The following is a 17,694-nucleotide window of genomic DNA, read 5'->3' as shown; positions in this document are numbered from 1 at the left end:
GTTGAGCCATTGCTGCGCCATTGAAGCACACTTTTACTTTGAAGGTAGTGTTTGCAGACAAGTCTGTGTCTTCCATGCAAACTACAGACATCCATGGCAACCTGTTAATGGCCAAAGCAGCTGTAAGGATGTTTTTTTGCACAGCAACCTCTTTGCATCTGATTTCACCAGGAACTGTCATAAACCCAAGGAACCACTTGCCAACCAGTTTGGAGGACTTATTTCTCCATAGAGCACATATTTCGTATCACATCCAATCTGGTGGACAATCTTCAAGCAATATATGCATGGAGCAAACTCAGCTTTGCTTATAGTGATGGTCAAAATATTCAGTTTTCCACAAATCAAAACATGGCAGGAATTGTGGGAAATTCGGTGCTTATAGTGCATCTAAGAAGGTTTTGATCGATTATTAGTTCTAACAGCCGGATGCTCTCTGTTGCATCATACTCCTACTTGACCTTCTGGTGTGTGCTACCATTAGTTCATCAATGCTCTAACCTAATCTTTCTTTGAATTCTCCTTTCACCCACACAAAGAGCAGGTACCGAGTCTCACTCAGTTTTTCAGCAACCAAACAACTAGTCTGCAAAATTTCAACTATACTGCATGCCCCCTGTTTTGGGATAAGAGAATACTGTGATTAATGAAAAGTACAGTGACTAAGTGGTGCTTTTTATTTATTTATTTGTTCATTTATTTCTACATCAAAGAAAGTTGAACTTTAGATCAAATTATTGCTTTGTTATAAATATAACCACACAATCTTACATCACAGAAATAAATAAATAAACACATAAAACTAATTTCTATGATTAATTATCTGCAGTTTCACTTTTGGAATATAACTTCATTTAGGACCACAAAATATGGTTTTCTGAGGGAAAGTGATATATTCTCAGGAAGCTGCACTTTTAATTTCAGCTGTAACTGAAAGGAAGGCCTGGCTGATGAGCAGAGCAGCAGAGTACTCCAGCAGCCAGATGGCACGGTTGATGAGAGCTTTGCCATATGGTGATAATACGACAGGCTGGCAGTCCAACAGCACCTCAGGTTTAACCTTGTTTACGCCAGATACGCACACACGATGTCTCGCCTTGCACCTTGGGTCATGTTTTCTATTTTCCTGTCATTCATCATGGTTTCCTATTTTATTTTAATACACGTGTTTTAGGCACTTCAGTGTTGTGTCATCTCCACCATCATGAGTGTCATCTGTGCCTCATTGTGCCATTCCCAGAGTTTATTTAATATGGTTGTACCTCTCTTTCTGTGCCAGACTGTATTGTGTGCTCCAGCCTCTAGTTCCCAGTGTACATTTTTAGGGAATTTGACTTCCCAGATTCCCTGTACTGCCATGGCCTGGTCCCTGTCAGCGGCTGAGTGATTACCAAACTTTTTTGTTAAAGTGAAGAGTGTTTATTTTATTTTTTTATTTTTTTTACTTTTAATTCTATCTCTCTAAGTTGTGCTTTTGAGTCCTGTGTCTGTAGCTTCATGGTCATCACAACATTTTACCTTCATTAGCTTCCACACAGGCAGTGGGTTATGTTATGCTAACCCACTGTGCTCCACAGTGTTCATCCTTGACACATGTTTATAGCATCCATCATATATTATAGATTAAAAGAGAGAGATGAGGATGTCAAGCCGGGAGAGAAACAGCCAGAAAGTGAGACCCCCCACTAGATAGAGGCGAAGAGTCTGGGAATAGCTAAGAATCAGTGAGACAAACAAGACAAGAAAAGAACAAAGCTAAACACAAGTTCCTTCTTGACAGTCAATCACCAACATTCTGATTGACTGTATCTGCCAGATATGTACAAATCCAGATAACAACAGTAGGGACGCTGTGTAAACAAATGTAAATAAAGAATTGATTTGCAAATGTCACAGACCCATATTTTATTCACAATAGATTAAATATAGGACATATCAGATGTATCCTTTTTTTTTAAAAAAAGTATTTCTTCATTTTGAACAACACGTTAAAAAAGTTGGGAAAGGGCCATGTTTCCCACTGTGTAGGATGCCGTGTTCTTCTAACAACATCTGGAAACGGAGGAGACTGACTGCTGGATTCCTGTGAGAGGAATGTTGTCCTAATCTTGTCTGATAGAGGGTTCAAGCTGCTCAAAAGTCCTGGATGTTCTTCGTGGCATTTTTTTTGTTTGTTCGTTTGTTTGTTTCGTGATGTATCAGATGTTTTCAGTTCGTGAAAGGTCTGGACTACAGGTCAGGTTAGCTCCCAGACTTCCATTATGAAGCCGTGCTGCTGTAATAGATGCAGTGTGAGGTTTAGGAATCCTGCTGAAATGTGCAAGATTTTCCCTGAAAAGGTATTGTCTGGATGGGATAGTAGCATGTGTGCATTTTAATTCAGCTTTGGCCCAGAGAGATTGGGGACCTTTCTGGATACTGTTCAGTAGTGATGGGATTTCCGGCTCTTTTTAGAGATCCGGCTCTTTCGGTTCTGCTCACTAAAAAGAGGCTCCGAACCGGCTCTTCAGGTTGTTTTGTTGCTTTAATTAATTTATTATTAACAATAATATAAAATTATGCACAAAAGGAATTACTAATTTTAAAAAAGTGGTTTTATTTATATATGTTTATATATAAATATATGCGGTGGCCCCTAGAGACAAAACATGTACAATCTCCAAAACACATTTCTAGCATGAACTAAACTTCCAAAGCAGAGCTACTAGATCACTTAAATTACACAATTGAAAGCATGTGTGTATTGTTTGTGTATTTATACACAGGCACTCATATATATTCAAATAATTTAAAAAAAAGTTCATTTACCTGTTACTACCACACACCAAATCTGGTCGTTGGTACTTGCTGGCTTGTGTAGCCACAAGATAACAAAAGCTCAACACTGCGCCCAGCATCCTGGAGCACTTCTGTTGTCTTTTGTACGTGTTTTGAGTTTTTATGTGCTTCTGAGTTTTTATGTGCTTCGGAGTTTGTACATGTTTTTACGTGTTTTGGAGTTTGTACGTGTTTTTACGTGTTTTGGAGTTTGTACATGCTTCAGAGTTTGTACGTGATTTGAAGTTTATATGTGCTTTGTCTCTAGGGGCCACCGTAAATATACTTTTATTTATTCACTCCACATAAAATGTAATAAATAAATCATATAATACAAAAATCAACTATTCACATTTCAACTTTTAACCATTTAAATTTTCAGCTGTTTCCTTTTACAAATTTAAAGTGAAAACAACACAAAACACTGCAAACCACAACACAATTAAATATAAATTATAATATGAAAACAAAAAGAACATGCATATTCTCTGTCATATGGGCCCGCATGAATAAACTTTCTGAATCCTTTATCATCTGCAACCGAAAATAGTTGTGGATGATTACTATACCTTTCTAATGTGATGTTGTTGTCCCTGGCTCTCTTTCTCTCTCTCTCCCTCTGGCTCTGTTCCTGTGCTACTGAGTGTAACTACCGCCCCTCCCCCCTCTGCCCAGCGTAAAGCACAAGGCTCGCGTGCAGAGTGAAGCGGAAAAAAAGTGCGAGAGAGAGAGAGAGAGAGAAAGAAGAAAAAAAAACCCACGTGACGGCTCGCGATAAGGAGCCGGCTCGCATCGTTCATGTCAAAGAGTCGGCTCTAAGAGCCATTTCGTTCGCGAACGACCCATCACTACTGTTCAGGCAGTGGCTTCTTCTTTGAATGATAAAGCTTTAACCTGTACCTGTGGACAGCACAGTAACCAGTGTTCAGAGACAATGAATTTTGGAAGTCTTCCCAAGCTGTGCAGTGATTTCCATAACAATATCATGCCTGTTTTTAATATGGTGCCCTAGAAGCCCCAAAGATCACATGCATCCAATATTGATTTTGTGTCCTTTCCTTTGCACACAGAGATTTCTCCAGATTTTTTGAATATTTTTATGATGTTATGTACTGTACATGATGACATATTCATAGTCAATTTTATGTTGATGAGCATTATTGTGAAATACACAATTTACAGATTAGTGATCCTCTGCCCATCTTACCTTATGAGAAACTCTGCCTTACTAAGATGCTCTTTTTATGCACAGTCATGTTACTGATCAGTTGCCAGTTATTTTAATTAGTTGCTATGAAATTCAAAATAAGCTAATATTTATTGGAAAACAATTAATATGGTTTTATGTTCTACAGTGAATAAAATATGGCTTTTGAGATTTTCAAATGACTGCATTCTGTTTTCATTTACATTTTACAAAGCATCCCAACTTTTTCAGAGTTAGACATATAGCACTCTTTCTAATTAGCTTGAGACATATGGATAAACAAACAAGCACTGTAGTGAGCTAAAAGGCATATGTAGAAAGAACCATAATTCCCCTGAGTTTCATCAAAATTGAATCAGAGGTATTTCCCAAAATTGTTTCTGACAAACATGCAAGTGAACCAGCAGATGGGTTGAGAGTGACTTCAAGCTTGTTCCATTTCATTATAGGAACAAAACATGCAAGATATTAAATTTGCTATACACAGAAGGGATTTTGGAAGCTCTGGACCCTGAGTGAGTGCATAATTATGCTGTACAGTTTGTGTGTTTAGCTGACATTTACTCGCAGAACTAAACAATGAAAGAAAAATAAATGAACAGATGAGTGGAGCTGCAGAGTTTGCCAGTGCAGTTGGCTCAAGGAACTTCCAAAATATTGAATTCAATTCAAACATCGGAAGTTTCACTCACTCTCCAGCACAGAGTTTCAGTCATTGTCCTCAGGAAGTCGATCACTGCTGATTTGGTCCTTCCAAAAACATTACCATGTTCAGTTGGTGTGAATATGTTGCTTGCAAACTGTTTGAGGAGTGCAAAATAGTCCCTGATTATATAGTATGACAACATGACAATCAGGCACACTATTAAGATCAAAACACACGTCATCACAGCAGACAAAGTCCCTCTGACAGGTACGGTTTTTCCCAAAAGGGTAAATCTTAACAAGTAATTTGTTAAATCAGTTGGACTGCCCTAAAGCGTACCCTCCTTTATGTCTTTCTGGACACTAATAGGACCCTTACAGGTTAGAGGTCAAATTTATACCATCAGTACATCCAGTGGGAAGCTGAGGGGTCACACTATATACACACACACACATATATATATATGTAAATTACAAACATTCAGCAGTAACAGATGGACAACACAGACTCGGGGAAAATACCTACAGAAGGACTCGTGCTGGGGTTTAAACTAATGTTGTCACAGGAGGCTTCTTAGAGAGCTTGGCAGCTAATGCTAGTGCTAGTCCTTTGGGACCACAGACTTTCTGTATATGTGATGCTACCGCTGCCTGTTCAAATGATGGAAAATGTATGTTTTACATCTCTGCTGGCAGTGCCATTGTCACACCTTTCCAACAATGTGTGTCTCAGCATGACAAGCTACACATGCATAAAAGACCTGATTTAAACAGAGTGAATATATTTATCTTGCACAACCAATTAGGCAATATCACTATAAACTGCAATTTTGCAGAATGATTCAGCATTATTGGGGTTATGTTTATCATGTAAGAAAACACAACAAAGCATTAATTTATGTCTGTAGCTCTTTGAGACCGGTGTCCTACCCTGTAGGTGGTAGAGTAGCAGCTTTCCTTTCTCGAGCACCAACGTGAGGCTGTGATCTCGCTGTCCCTCTGCATGGAGCAGTGTCCCAGAATTCTTCAGGGTTTTAAACTTCAAAGAAATAGTCTCCATCACAGTCCAGCTTGCCCTCACACTCAGTCTGTAGACCAGGCTACTTCTGCTCCCATCAAAGCTTGCCACGCTAGAAGCTACAGAACAAAATTAAGTGGGAGAGGGAAAAGTTTTATTCTTTACATTTCATTCATTTTAAATAACATACTAGCACCAAATACTAACACAACTGTGCAAACTCTGTCTTTGCCACCATTTTTCTAACATCATGAATTTCACAGAATTGTAAGATATTTCTAGACAGATTTGGATCTCTTGGTGAAATTATTTACTCAGCAAGCACATTTAACTCCATTAACATCACTTTTCCATATGATTTAGCCCAGAGTTGACCATTCCTTTTGGTGCTATGTTCAATGCTATGTTCGATTTGTGAAACTTCTTTAGTATATTTTAAAATAAAGAGGCGATTGCGATTGATCAGTAGGCTTCACTAGTTGAATTTAAGCCCTGTTGTCACAGAAGTACAGTTTTACAAACCATAGCTTTATTATAGGTAGGGTACAACACAAAGTAACAGGGCTGACATTTAGTTAAGTCAGTTACAAAGAAGCAAAGCTTGCTGCTGCTGCCTTGAAATGCTTGGATTGCTTGAAGGCATTTTGCATGTACATTTCTATTGTTTCAATTCGTATTGCACTCTGTATTAAAACCATGTGTTCTCTGTACATCTCACACACAACACCCAATAATTCTAGTGCATGGCTTAGTGTTTGAATAGCACTGCTTATTTTTCTAAGAACTAATGGTTTCTAAATTGACTGCAAAAGGTTTGTATGACTCACATCACACACCAGAGCAAAATCAAACCAAAGCCTATGTGTGTGGGAGTATTTTAAATCTATTTTTCTAAAAAACAATGAACAATCTTGTTCTGTATATAATGCTACAGGATTAATATAACTTTCAAGGTGTTCCAGGGACCATTTCTTATTTTTCCGCACCACATTTAAACACCATAATCCAAATTTGATAGAGATAATCTGTGTAGATTTAATCCAACAAATCAAGATTTTAATTAATTGACTAAAGTTTGACTTTACATTCTAAGATACAAAACTAGCTGCTAGCAAAATACTTGTAATACAATAACAAGCCAAAACTGCCATTTGTAATATTTTAAAAGAAGACACTTTTAATGCCACAACACATTTACATTTTTAGCATTCAAAATGAGTTGAAGCCAGTTGGGCATTAAAGACTTCAAGACAGGCAATCAAGACCAACTAACTGTTGATAACATAATTATATGTTACTTAAGGTCAAAATATTCTATGATAAAATAAACATTGGATATATTTATAATTGCTATAACATAACACTTAATTCACAGTTACTTACTATATCGACATCCATATATTTCCAGTCTGAGGCCAATCCTCCCACTGGGGTTCCAGTCCAGTGGGATTAAACGAAGAAAGCGAGCTATGACCGGCTGCTCCAGTTTGTACTGGACTACAGTGTCAGCATTACTGTTACCTGGAAAAGCCTGCAACAATACAGTTACATGTTTGTTACAGTTACCGTTTTCTTCATTCTTACACTCTGTCTCAGTCAGCTGATTGCTGCAACAACAATGTAATAATGTAATAATGATGTAATAGCAATAACAAACACTAAAGGGTGATGCCTCTATCAGGAAAGCAGATAGATATGCTTCTCATCAAGTGTTCATAATGGTGACTAAAAGCTAGATAGGACCATTATACATTGAAAGTTTTACATATTCGAGGGCTGAAAATCTCTTTGTCAGTGGAAAGCCATTGATCCTAAGTAATGATAATGTCTCTCCCTCTCCCTCATCTCTGTCCAGTGATCAATAACTTGGACCTATTCTGTCTCCGTAGCAAGCCTCTCTTTAAAAGACTAATGGCTTCTATTTTTCCCAATCAGCTGCCTGTGGGAATCCAGCAGGGCTCACACACACAGAGAAACACCTGCAATAATATGTGTAAGAAGAAAACAAGAAGAACAAGCTGCATATACGGTATAGAGTAGGTGTCCATGTGTTCCTGTGCATGTCATTTGCTTGTGTCCTATCTGGAGCGCTTGTGTGATGCTACCTGTGTGTTTGTGTGAGAAACTCAGCTGAGGGTGTACCGATGTAACTGTGTGAGAGAAATTGGCTTCTCTGGCACTGCATAATTGTGATCTCAGTGCCGTCTTCAAGGGCTGAGCCGGCTGGCCAGCAGAGCGTTAAGCTCAACAAATGGCTCTGTTTCCTGCTGAGGAGAGCAGCATCTCATTTACTTGCCTGAGCATCTTTTGAAATATGAGTAGCCTCTGACAAGCCTTCAGTCAAGGAGAGAGGAATGGCTAGAGAATGAGTCGAAGAAGAGGATGAGAGGGCATGACAAAGGAATCGCAGAGGAACTGTGCCTGGCGTAGTTGGTACCACCAAGACAATATAAAAATACTGAATTATGCAATTATGCAATAAAGTCTTTCATTAAAAGGAGCTACAAGAAAAGAACGTTTGGAATCAGCAGTATAATAATGTTGGCAGACACGTTATTCAAGTGACATGTCAGTCAACATAGGAATTTCACTGCATAGCTGCCCACAGTGAAGCTAGATTATTCACTATTAAATAGGGTGTTTGCTGAAATATACTTGTTGCCATGCTAATGACTTTTGCTCCTTAGGAAGTTCTGAGGAGAGTTGCCAGCTTTGTTAACCTCATTTACTCCTCTTTACTTTATCAGGGAGGTAAATTATCATAAGTGGGCTTTAAAAAAACTTCTAAATGACGCACTGACTTTTAAATCTCAACCAAACTCTTGTGCCTGCCACCCTATGGGCCAAAATCAGATATACCTCTTATGGTGGTCTGGTTTTCCGGCAATGTTTGGATCGCATCCCAGAAGCATGTTTGTGGCACAGGAAATCCTGGGGATGCTGAGGGATGCCTTCATAGTGCGTAACTCCTTAAAGGTCGAATTTAATGACAAGTATTGTCTTGGTCATGCTTCTGACATGATGTGCTTTCTTTAGGATTTGAGATTGCTGTTTGGTATCTGGGTTGAAGCCAGAGATATACTGTACAGTGGGGGTAACAATTCTTTGATCACTTGCTGAACTTGTAAGTTTGCTTACTTCTAAAGGAATGAACAGTCTCTTTGGTAGTTTCATAATGGAGAGAGACAGAATATCAGTGAAAAAACCTAGAAATAAAACACATTACATGAAAGTTCTAATTTGATTTTTATGTCACCGAAAATGTCATCTCTCTCTGCAGATTTTCTAGCTGACTGAAGTCTGAAGACTGGCTGGGCCACTCCATGAGCTTAATGTGCTTCTCCTTTAGCCACTCCTTTGTTGCAGAATGATGGGGAAGGATAGGTCATGATCATGGATGGAAGACCCGCCCACAACAAGTTAGTGCATACTCAAGTTTGAAGAAAAATGGTGAAATGAAAATGGTCAGATTGGGACTTCAAGAAAACATCCAAAAAAGTAAGAGTGAATGATAAAAGGTTAATTAATGTCATTTTTGTGTTTGTTTTCTATAGGCACAGTCTCCTTTTGAATCACACTTTAAAACATTTGAAACATGTGGCATCATAAAGTAAGACTCCACATGCAACTTGCTTGATGATGGGATCTAATTTTATTCTATTTTTAATCCATGAAGTAGTTAGTGACTCTAACCATCAAATAAATGAAAGTAACCTGAGTAGAGACTTTGTTTCTACCTTTACCTCACAAGTCAGTGAGAAGCTGTGACTGATGCAGCTGTTTTTGCAGTAAAATTCTCACCATCACAGAGACGCTAAGCAAGCCTGACTAATATACGAAGCTTTAAAAGTGCTCTAAAAGCTGATGTGGATTCACCGCCTTTCATGCTGACTGTCAAATCAACATGTTTTTAAGCTACAAGGAGTGTGTTCTTTAGTGATGACTTGAAGGGCTTTGGAGAGTTTGTATCCTTCACTGTGAAAAAGTTGTACCCAGTCAAATGTGAGGGGAAAAAAAGTTTTCTTTGGGTTGCTGCTGTAGTGAAAGCTGCACTTTCTTCCACACAGAAGGGAGGATACGCGTGACATATCAAATGTTGTTCAGTCAGTCGAGGTTTGCATGGCTGCCTGTCATTCTGACATCTGTACTTTGCTCATTGGTGATCAGTCATTCTCCCAGTCTAGTATTCTCTTTTTTATTGAAACAACACTGGAAAAATAAAAAATTAAAGAGAGAAAAAGAAATGGGGAATATATTTAGACGTAAAGCAACCGCAACACTAGGTACTTAAGTCACTGCGTGCTTTTCTCAGCGAGCTTTCTCACCAATTTCTTCTGCACATTTACATTTTAAGAGCCGCCACACTTATCGAAAGCGGCTGAGCTCGAAAGCGCCCATTCAGCGACCTGCTTGCAGACTGGTGATGGACAGCTTTCAGGCATCAAAGCTGGGAGTTTTTCTACGCCAGGCGGTCTTTCTCATAACAGCACCAACCTCCTGTCAGCACAGGCTAAACTGTCTGACAGCAGACCCACACCGTCAACAGACTCCTGCCCAAGTTCCTTTCATTGTTCCATGTATTATTAATAAATAGTGAAAGGCTCCTGGTGTGCACGCCATGTTGCTGCAGGCAGCACCAGTCCCCACAGATAATGTTAAATAATGTCTATGACAGTTAGGTCAACTGTGTGTGATTGTAGAGTGTCACTGCCTGGACAAACTGTATTTTTAGCTGTTAAAATCTGTATTATATAACACATGTGGGGGGTTTCTTTTTGTGTGCACTTTTTGTTAAATATCTATGATCTTGTCACGATCAGTTAAAAAATATGTACTTTTCTACAACAAGATGATGGATTGACATGGACATCCATACTCCCATCAGGTGACTGCACAAATATGTTGCACACCCAACACTACTATGTAATCCTGCCACCGGAAGAAGAGTTACCCCTAAGCTGTCTTCCTGCCGGTGTTGTCTCCAGTTGTGTCCTGTGTCACTGAACATCAACAGATAGGCCGTGAGCCAATCAGAGCTGCCGTAGCGGCCCTGCGTGGCAACAGCAGTGATTTGGGTTCTCCTCCCCAGGTCCACCTCCAACCACTGGTATCGGTCTGAGACCAGAGGAGACCAACCTCCAGCTCCTGCACAGGGGACAAAAACAAAGAGTGGATTATAATAATGGGTATACGCGGTTAGTGTAAACTTAGTGTGAGTATTATTCTTGTTGTGGGACCACGACTCTTACACAGTCACACTGCAGGCACTATGGTTATCATAAGGTAAATATTATATTTTAACAAGAAGACCTGGTTTAAGATCAAGATGAAGTTCAGGCAAAAAGCAGTTACGGTCGACAGTGAAAAAAATGCTCTGTGTTTGTGTGTGAAAACATTAGCATAAAAAGTCATTGGTGTAAGGTTTGACCAGTCAGGTGGTGATTAACTAATCTGACCAGCTGACCACTGTTCACATGCATAAGTTAGTATTGTGGATCACATTTGCAAAACGGTATTACTAATACTCCATCCAAGCATGTGTTATTTGACTGTTTGGTTAGCCACGGCTCTGTAAATGGTGTCAAAATCATTTCACTTGTTATTCTGTGTTTGCAGCCTATAACCATCCTAAGCGTTGATTAACTCTGAGCTGTGTGACTTTTGACTGACTTGAGACATTTGTATGAGTGTGAGTAGTAAAAATGAAAAGAATGGAAATAATACCAGTTCAAACAGCCAATTTGGAGAAATCATTAAAGAACAAGAAATCAAAGACAGCAACATAAATTACCAATAATCCGCTAATGCCTGTTGATGTCTTCAGGTATCTAAATTAAGATTTAACACACCATTTTATTCTGTTTTTGTCTTTTAAAGCATTTCTTGGTTTGTACAATACATTTTTTTTTAGATATTCTTAAGTCTTCAAATTGATTATAAAATGGTAAATGGGTGTTTTCTAATCTGCATACTTCAACAGCTCAAATATCTGGATCCAAGCATGGCAGCCACTTCAGTATGAAATCTTCAGGTTTTTCATATCACAAAATGTCACGATGGTCAAAGATGCCAAGAAGCCATTGGCTCCCTTTAATCGACTTGAAGGGAAGTTTAAAAACTATTTGCCAAAAATGCAGATCCCTTCAGAGATGACAGAAACATCACAGAGAGCGTTTAAGTTACTGGAAAGGTATATTAGTTAATGTTCCATTTGTAAATATTTTCTTCATAATAAGGAGACCCTGCTTTGAACTTTAAATATTGCAAATCACAGTACAATTATAGTGCATCCCTTTTCTGGATTTGATTGAAGTCCACATAGATGCTCACAGACATAAAACCCTAGAATATGTCAACATTTGCCTGGTTTCATGATGATAACTAATAAATCCTCAAGACATTAAGTGGGATATATCTGGGCCACAAACCCTTTGAAGAAAAATGGATTAGATGATGCAGCACCAGAATGGTATTTATGAATCTCCACAAGTAAGTGTCAAGATTTGTCCTGCCATTTAATGGATCTGTTCTGGTTTTTATGAGCTCACCAAGGTGACAATATGAGAGAAAGTGAATGTGATTCAACTTCACTTAAAATATCTTCTCTGACATGAGACAAATCACTGAGCTGAAACTTTTGTCTGTTCTCCAGTGACATGCAGAGTACTATCATATTTTCCAGGGGTAACGTGCTCCATTTTTGTCTGGGCAACATCTGTTGCAACAGCTGGAGAGGACACTCAGGGATGTAAGGGACTAACACACACTGTGTTCATGCTGTTGTCTAAAATAGGTACTTCCATCAGCACTGTGGTATGTCTGACACTGCTATACCATTTTTTTTAAGAAGATGCAAGTGTGGAGGTAGCAGCACACTGGAAGGACAGAGTCATAATACCTAAATGCACTCATTTAGAAATCCTCATTAGAATGAAGGCTGATAGTCTATAGTTAGATCTGCACATTTTCTTGTTTCAAAGGGAATTCAGATAAAACTAAGGTTATTGAGCTATGTTCTAAAATTTAGAATCAAAAAATCTTGAACAGTCAGGCGCCATCTAATCTTAAAGACCTAATAGTAGCATATAACTCCAACATAGCATTTTACTATTGGACTGCTGGCTTACCTGTGGTTACTAGGATATTTAAAAGGAGTATGGGAGGGAGAGCCTTCATCTTTCCGGAACCTCGTCTATGGAACCAGCTCCGAGTTTGGATTCTACTGTAATTAGGATTAAACTTTCCTATTTTATAATATTTATATTCAGGATTGGATCAGATTAACCTCCTGTCTGCACTACAAACGGCCTAGGTTGCTGGGGGCTTCCCATGATGCACTGAGTGTTTCTTCTTCCCTCACTCTCTTTGTGTTTACACACCACTCTACATTTAATCATTACTTAATTTTAATCTGGCTCTCTTCAATAGAGCATCTTTTGTCACGCTCACTCCAACCTGTTGCAGCAGATGGATGGTTCTCCTGCAGGTGTCTTCCTGTTAAAAGGGAGTTTTTCCTTCCCACTGACAACAAAGTGCTTACTCATAGGGAGTCATTTGATTATTGGGGTTTTCTCTCTATTACTGTAGGGTCTTTATCTTACAATATAAAGCACTTTGAGGTGATTTGGTGCTATATAAACAAAGCTGAATTGAACTGAACGGAAATGACTGTTCAGTTTGAAGCCTTTGAACTCAGCTATTTGTGCAAAAAGTACAGCTATAAAAATACGTTTTTGGATTTCTTCTAGTGTTGACTTTTTTTCTTTTTTTTTGCCTGCCAGTGTTGATTTTTTTTTAGCTACAAACAAAAATCACGGTGGATTTTTCAAAACTAAGGACCTTTAATATCCAAGTAAATTAATCAAATAAAAAATATATAATGCAATAAACCTGTTTAAGTAGAGCTAGCAATACACCCTCCAATTAAGTATCACAAAATGTTGGGGTATATTTGACAATGTATCACTGTTTAGTGTTTTTATCAAGCTTCGTTGTTGAAGTGAAATCAAAAGTAAAGTAGGTGAAAGTTGATTTCACTAAATGTTCCACAAAGAATAACGTGGAGTATTCACACACAGATTATAATATCCTTTGGCATCTTAATCAAAGAAGAAAAACTCACTGTCATGCATAGTAAGCAAAAATCTAAATGAATCTGGATTAGAATATTGAATATAAGAGCATATAAGGAGAAACAACATGTTTGTTTCGTGGTACTCAATTTTATTGAGCTAGTATGTGTTTTTAATGTTTTGCCTGCTGTAACACAGTAATTTCTCAAAATTTCTGGCATAAACAAAATATATCTTATTGAAATAAGCTGCTGAATATTTATGCTCCAGACTCCATCAGGGATGTTTGAGTCTGAGAGCCTCCATGATTTGTTTTTCTATAAGTACAGTTAGTTGCATCCAATCACCTCTAATCACCTCAAGCTCATGTTTCAAATGAAATGTTTTGGGAAAAGATTAAAATATCTGGATTTGAAAAAAGAATGGTGTAGATCGAAACAGGAAAGATGGCAGGAACACACAGCAGGAGTGTGAACTGTGTCATATAAAATACTGCAGTTAATCAAGTGGGTTTGTATTTGGGAAATTTAGGAACATGTCGCAGAGGATGAGTAGGTTGGAGAAAGGGAGTGAAGAAGTGAACTAGCCCAGAAAGTGAAACAAAGGCAGAAAAGGACTGAAAGGCACAGACACAAAGAGTGGTGCCCTGATGCAGTTGCTAACCTTTGCAGAGACATTGCCATAACTAACACAGCTGCAATCTGATTTTATTTTACTTTGGATGCTGCTGGTATCCCTGACTCAATGGAGTATGTGTGTGTGCATGTGTGCATGTGTGCGTGTGTGTGTGTGTGTGTGTGTGTGTGTTTGAGTGGCTGTGTCTGAGTTTGTGAGTCTACATGTGTGTAAGCTTGATAAAAAGTGCTGAGTCAGGGCAAAGCAAATCCATGGTGCCCAAGGAGCAGATGGAGGGATTTCTCCCCTACTGAGGGTGCACACATACACACCACACCCACACACACACACACATACACACCACACACACACACACACACACACACACACACGATAACGCAGCCACCCTGAAGAGCAGTTGAGATTGTGTTGTCAAAGTGATGTCATGCTGCTATTAGGACAATGTAAATCAATACTACAAACTCTTTCAAACTGCCAAAGTGGACACAGTGTCTTTTTATCACATCTATTATTAATCCTCCTTATATCAGTTTACTGTGTTAACACAACCCGCCATGAACTTCATTTGAATTGTTCAACATAGCACGCTGCAGAACAGATTGCTAAAGTACAGCAGTGATTGGTAATGTCAGTCAGCATCATAACTGATCATAGAGATTATGGACCTTTAAAAAAACAGCCCACACTTTCAGTTGTAGCTTGAAGGAGAAACAAATCTAACAACTTTAATAATGGCTCAGTTCCATTCTGCCTCCCAGTATAATGTGTCAGTGAGAAAGTATCCACGCTGCCAGCATGTTGAAATCTCTTCATCAAATTGGTTGATTGCTATGAGATGAAGTGAGATGCATGGCAACATGCTAACATTCAACTCAAGGAACAGTAGAGAAGTCAATGTTCAGCTGAGCAACGTTACAGAGAGTAGTTATTTTAATTTGTAGTTAATTTTAAAAAGGCAAACATGTATATTCATCACAACTTAAAAGGGAAATATATTACAAGGGAAATATTTCAAGCCCTTATTGTTTTAGTTTAGGTGATTATAGCTTACATAATATTTCCTAAAATCAGCCAAAAGAGAAAAGAAAATTCAACAGAGAAATCTGTTCTGCGTTGAAAACCTCTGAAAAGCAACTCGTTTATACCGTTAGTACTTAGTACCGCAAATTCCCACTGCAGTGTGGCGTGGACTGCATTAGTGCGTGGTTCTGCAGAAGTGTTATTGAAGGCCGGGTTGCTTTAAAAACAGCTTTCAGCTTCTCTGTATTTTTAGGGTGGGTTCTTTTTGACAATCACTCATCGATTCTCTGTGGAGTTCAGGTCAGGTGAGCTGTTGGCCAGCACAGTAATAATATGGTCAGCAAACCATTTGGCAGTAGTTTTGGCACTATGGGCAGATGCCAAGTCCTGCTGGAAAAGGAAATCAGCATCTCAGTAAAGCTTGTCAGCAGATGGAAGCATGAATAAAAAGCATGCAATAAAATCTCCTGGTAGAAAGTTGCAGGAAACTCTGTGGTATAACCACAACTAATGCTGCAATCCAGATAGCTTGGAACTTTGATGTCAGAACTCGGGTGTGATGTCATTCCCATTTTGGTTTTCAGCAAGATAGAAGCATCCAGGTATCAATAAAAATAAACTTTTTTTGCACTTAAAAACCACATTCATGGGTAGAGCCATGCAAATGAACACCTTGGCGTCACGTTTAACCCATGTGAGTAATCATTATTTATCAATGTGTGTTTTAGAAGGGGCATACTGTAACCCAAGAAATGATTTTTTCCTAGATTTAATCTGTTTTTGGTGCCTAAAAAGTAAGCAGTGAGTGAAAGCCAAGGCTAAAAGCAAATGTGGGGGAATAAAGCAAAGCTTGAGAAACAAAGCAGCAGTCTCCTGGCTGACAAACTTGTGACTTCACTTGAATTAACCGTGTCTGAGGTCATCTTCTTTTCTCTTGCTGTGCTTCCTGCTTGTTAGGGCAGCAGCTAAAGGCCAGAGCTAATAAGTACCTCAGTAACATGGACACTGACAGCGCAAGAGGAGAGAGCAGACAGGCTGACCTTTACTCATTACAGCTGGAGTGGAGAGGGAAGAAGTGACAAACACAAACAAAGGAAAGGAAGAGACTGACAGAGTGACAGAAGAAGGCAGATCAATTGACATCTATAGGACTGCAGAGGAGGGAGACTTAAGAAGAGAGGAAGAAAGGAAGAAACACCTGGAAGAGAGGAGCGCTGAAGGGGTCTAAATAAAAGAGGGGAGAACTGGGTATAAAGTGTTTGGGGAAAAAAACTAATGACCATGTTTCTCACATATCACCTGTTTGATCAGCAGCATAATTATTTCTGTCAGTTCTAATCCAGCATATCTGTTTGTTTTCTCTGTATAGCCTGTTTTATACAGACTATGGTATGTACCAAGGCTGCATTCCTTCCAGTACTGAAAGGAGGCACCATACACCTATACTGAAGGAAGCTCAAGGTCACGTTTATTTATATAGCACATTACCAACAGTCTATGCTGCACAAAGTGCTTCACAGTGTAAAAGGAAGGAAGAAGGACACCAACAAACAGACATGCAAATAGTCCTATCATAGTTTTCAGACAAGGAAAGACTTCAAATAAAGAAAAGCACCTAAAAAAACAGCAGCAGCTCGATTTGTTCAAAGAATTCAAGGTGAATGAGTTTGAGTTCCACATCCAACAACATCAACAGCATTATCCTTTTTTATGTAATCTTTAAATACCTGTCCCTATTGCCAGTCTTGGCAGCCGGGGGTCAGTCCGCCAGGGCCTCCGCTCCTGGCCGCCACCCGGAACACAATGCACCCGACCCCTATGGCGCCTCCTGCGGGTGGTGGGCCTGCGGGAGGATGGGCCCATGTCTCCTCTTCGGGCTGTGCCCGGCCGGGCCCCATCCGGGAGGGCCTCAGAGTAGAGCAGCTGCTGCTCCACATCGAAAGGAGCCAGCTGAGGTGGTTCGGGCATCTGACAAGGATGCCCCCTGGGCGCCTCCTGGTGTTCCAGGCATGTCCCACCGGGAGGAGGCCCCGGGGCAGACCCAGGACACGCTGGAGAGATTATATCTCTCAGCTGGCCTGGGAACGCCTTGGTATTCCCCGGGATAAGCTGGAGGAGGTGGCTGGGGAGAGGGAAGTCTGGGCCTCTTTGCTTAGGCTGCTGCCCCCGCGACCCGGCCTCGGATAAAGCGGATGAAGATGGATGGATGGATGGATTTAAATACCTGCTAGTATTTTATTTGCAAAAGCAGCTATGTTCCAGGAGAAAATGTAGTGGCT

General features: G+C 39.5%; 1 protein-coding gene across 1 annotated transcript in view; it reads right to left on the bottom strand.

Moving 5' to 3' along the window:
• The window catches only part of LOC146555053 (contactin-associated protein-like 4), a 112,385-nt gene that overhangs the window by 62,834 nt on the left and 31,857 nt on the right, over positions 1 to 17,694 (bottom strand). The window contains exons 3-5 of the mRNA XM_085253033.1: positions 10,639 to 10,832; positions 7,071 to 7,218; positions 5,600 to 5,806 (exon numbers count right to left, since the gene is read on the bottom strand). Of these exons, the coding sequence (XP_085109159.1) occupies positions 5,600 to 5,806; positions 7,071 to 7,218; positions 10,639 to 10,832 (549 nt within the window). The remainder of the gene's footprint in view (positions 1 to 5,599; positions 5,807 to 7,070; positions 7,219 to 10,638; positions 10,833 to 17,694) is intronic.

This window comes from Mchenga conophoros, linkage group LG17 (genome assembly GCF_057382185.1).
Source record: "Mchenga conophoros isolate Kocher_MC1m ecotype Shallow Benthic linkage group LG17, M_conophoros_male_GT1.1, whole genome shotgun sequence".
In the NCBI taxonomy this organism is placed as follows: Eukaryota; Metazoa; Chordata; class Actinopteri; order Cichliformes; family Cichlidae; genus Mchenga; species Mchenga conophoros.
The sequence above is the reverse complement of the archived record's forward strand: the minus strand, read 5'-3'. Positions and strand labels throughout refer to the sequence as shown.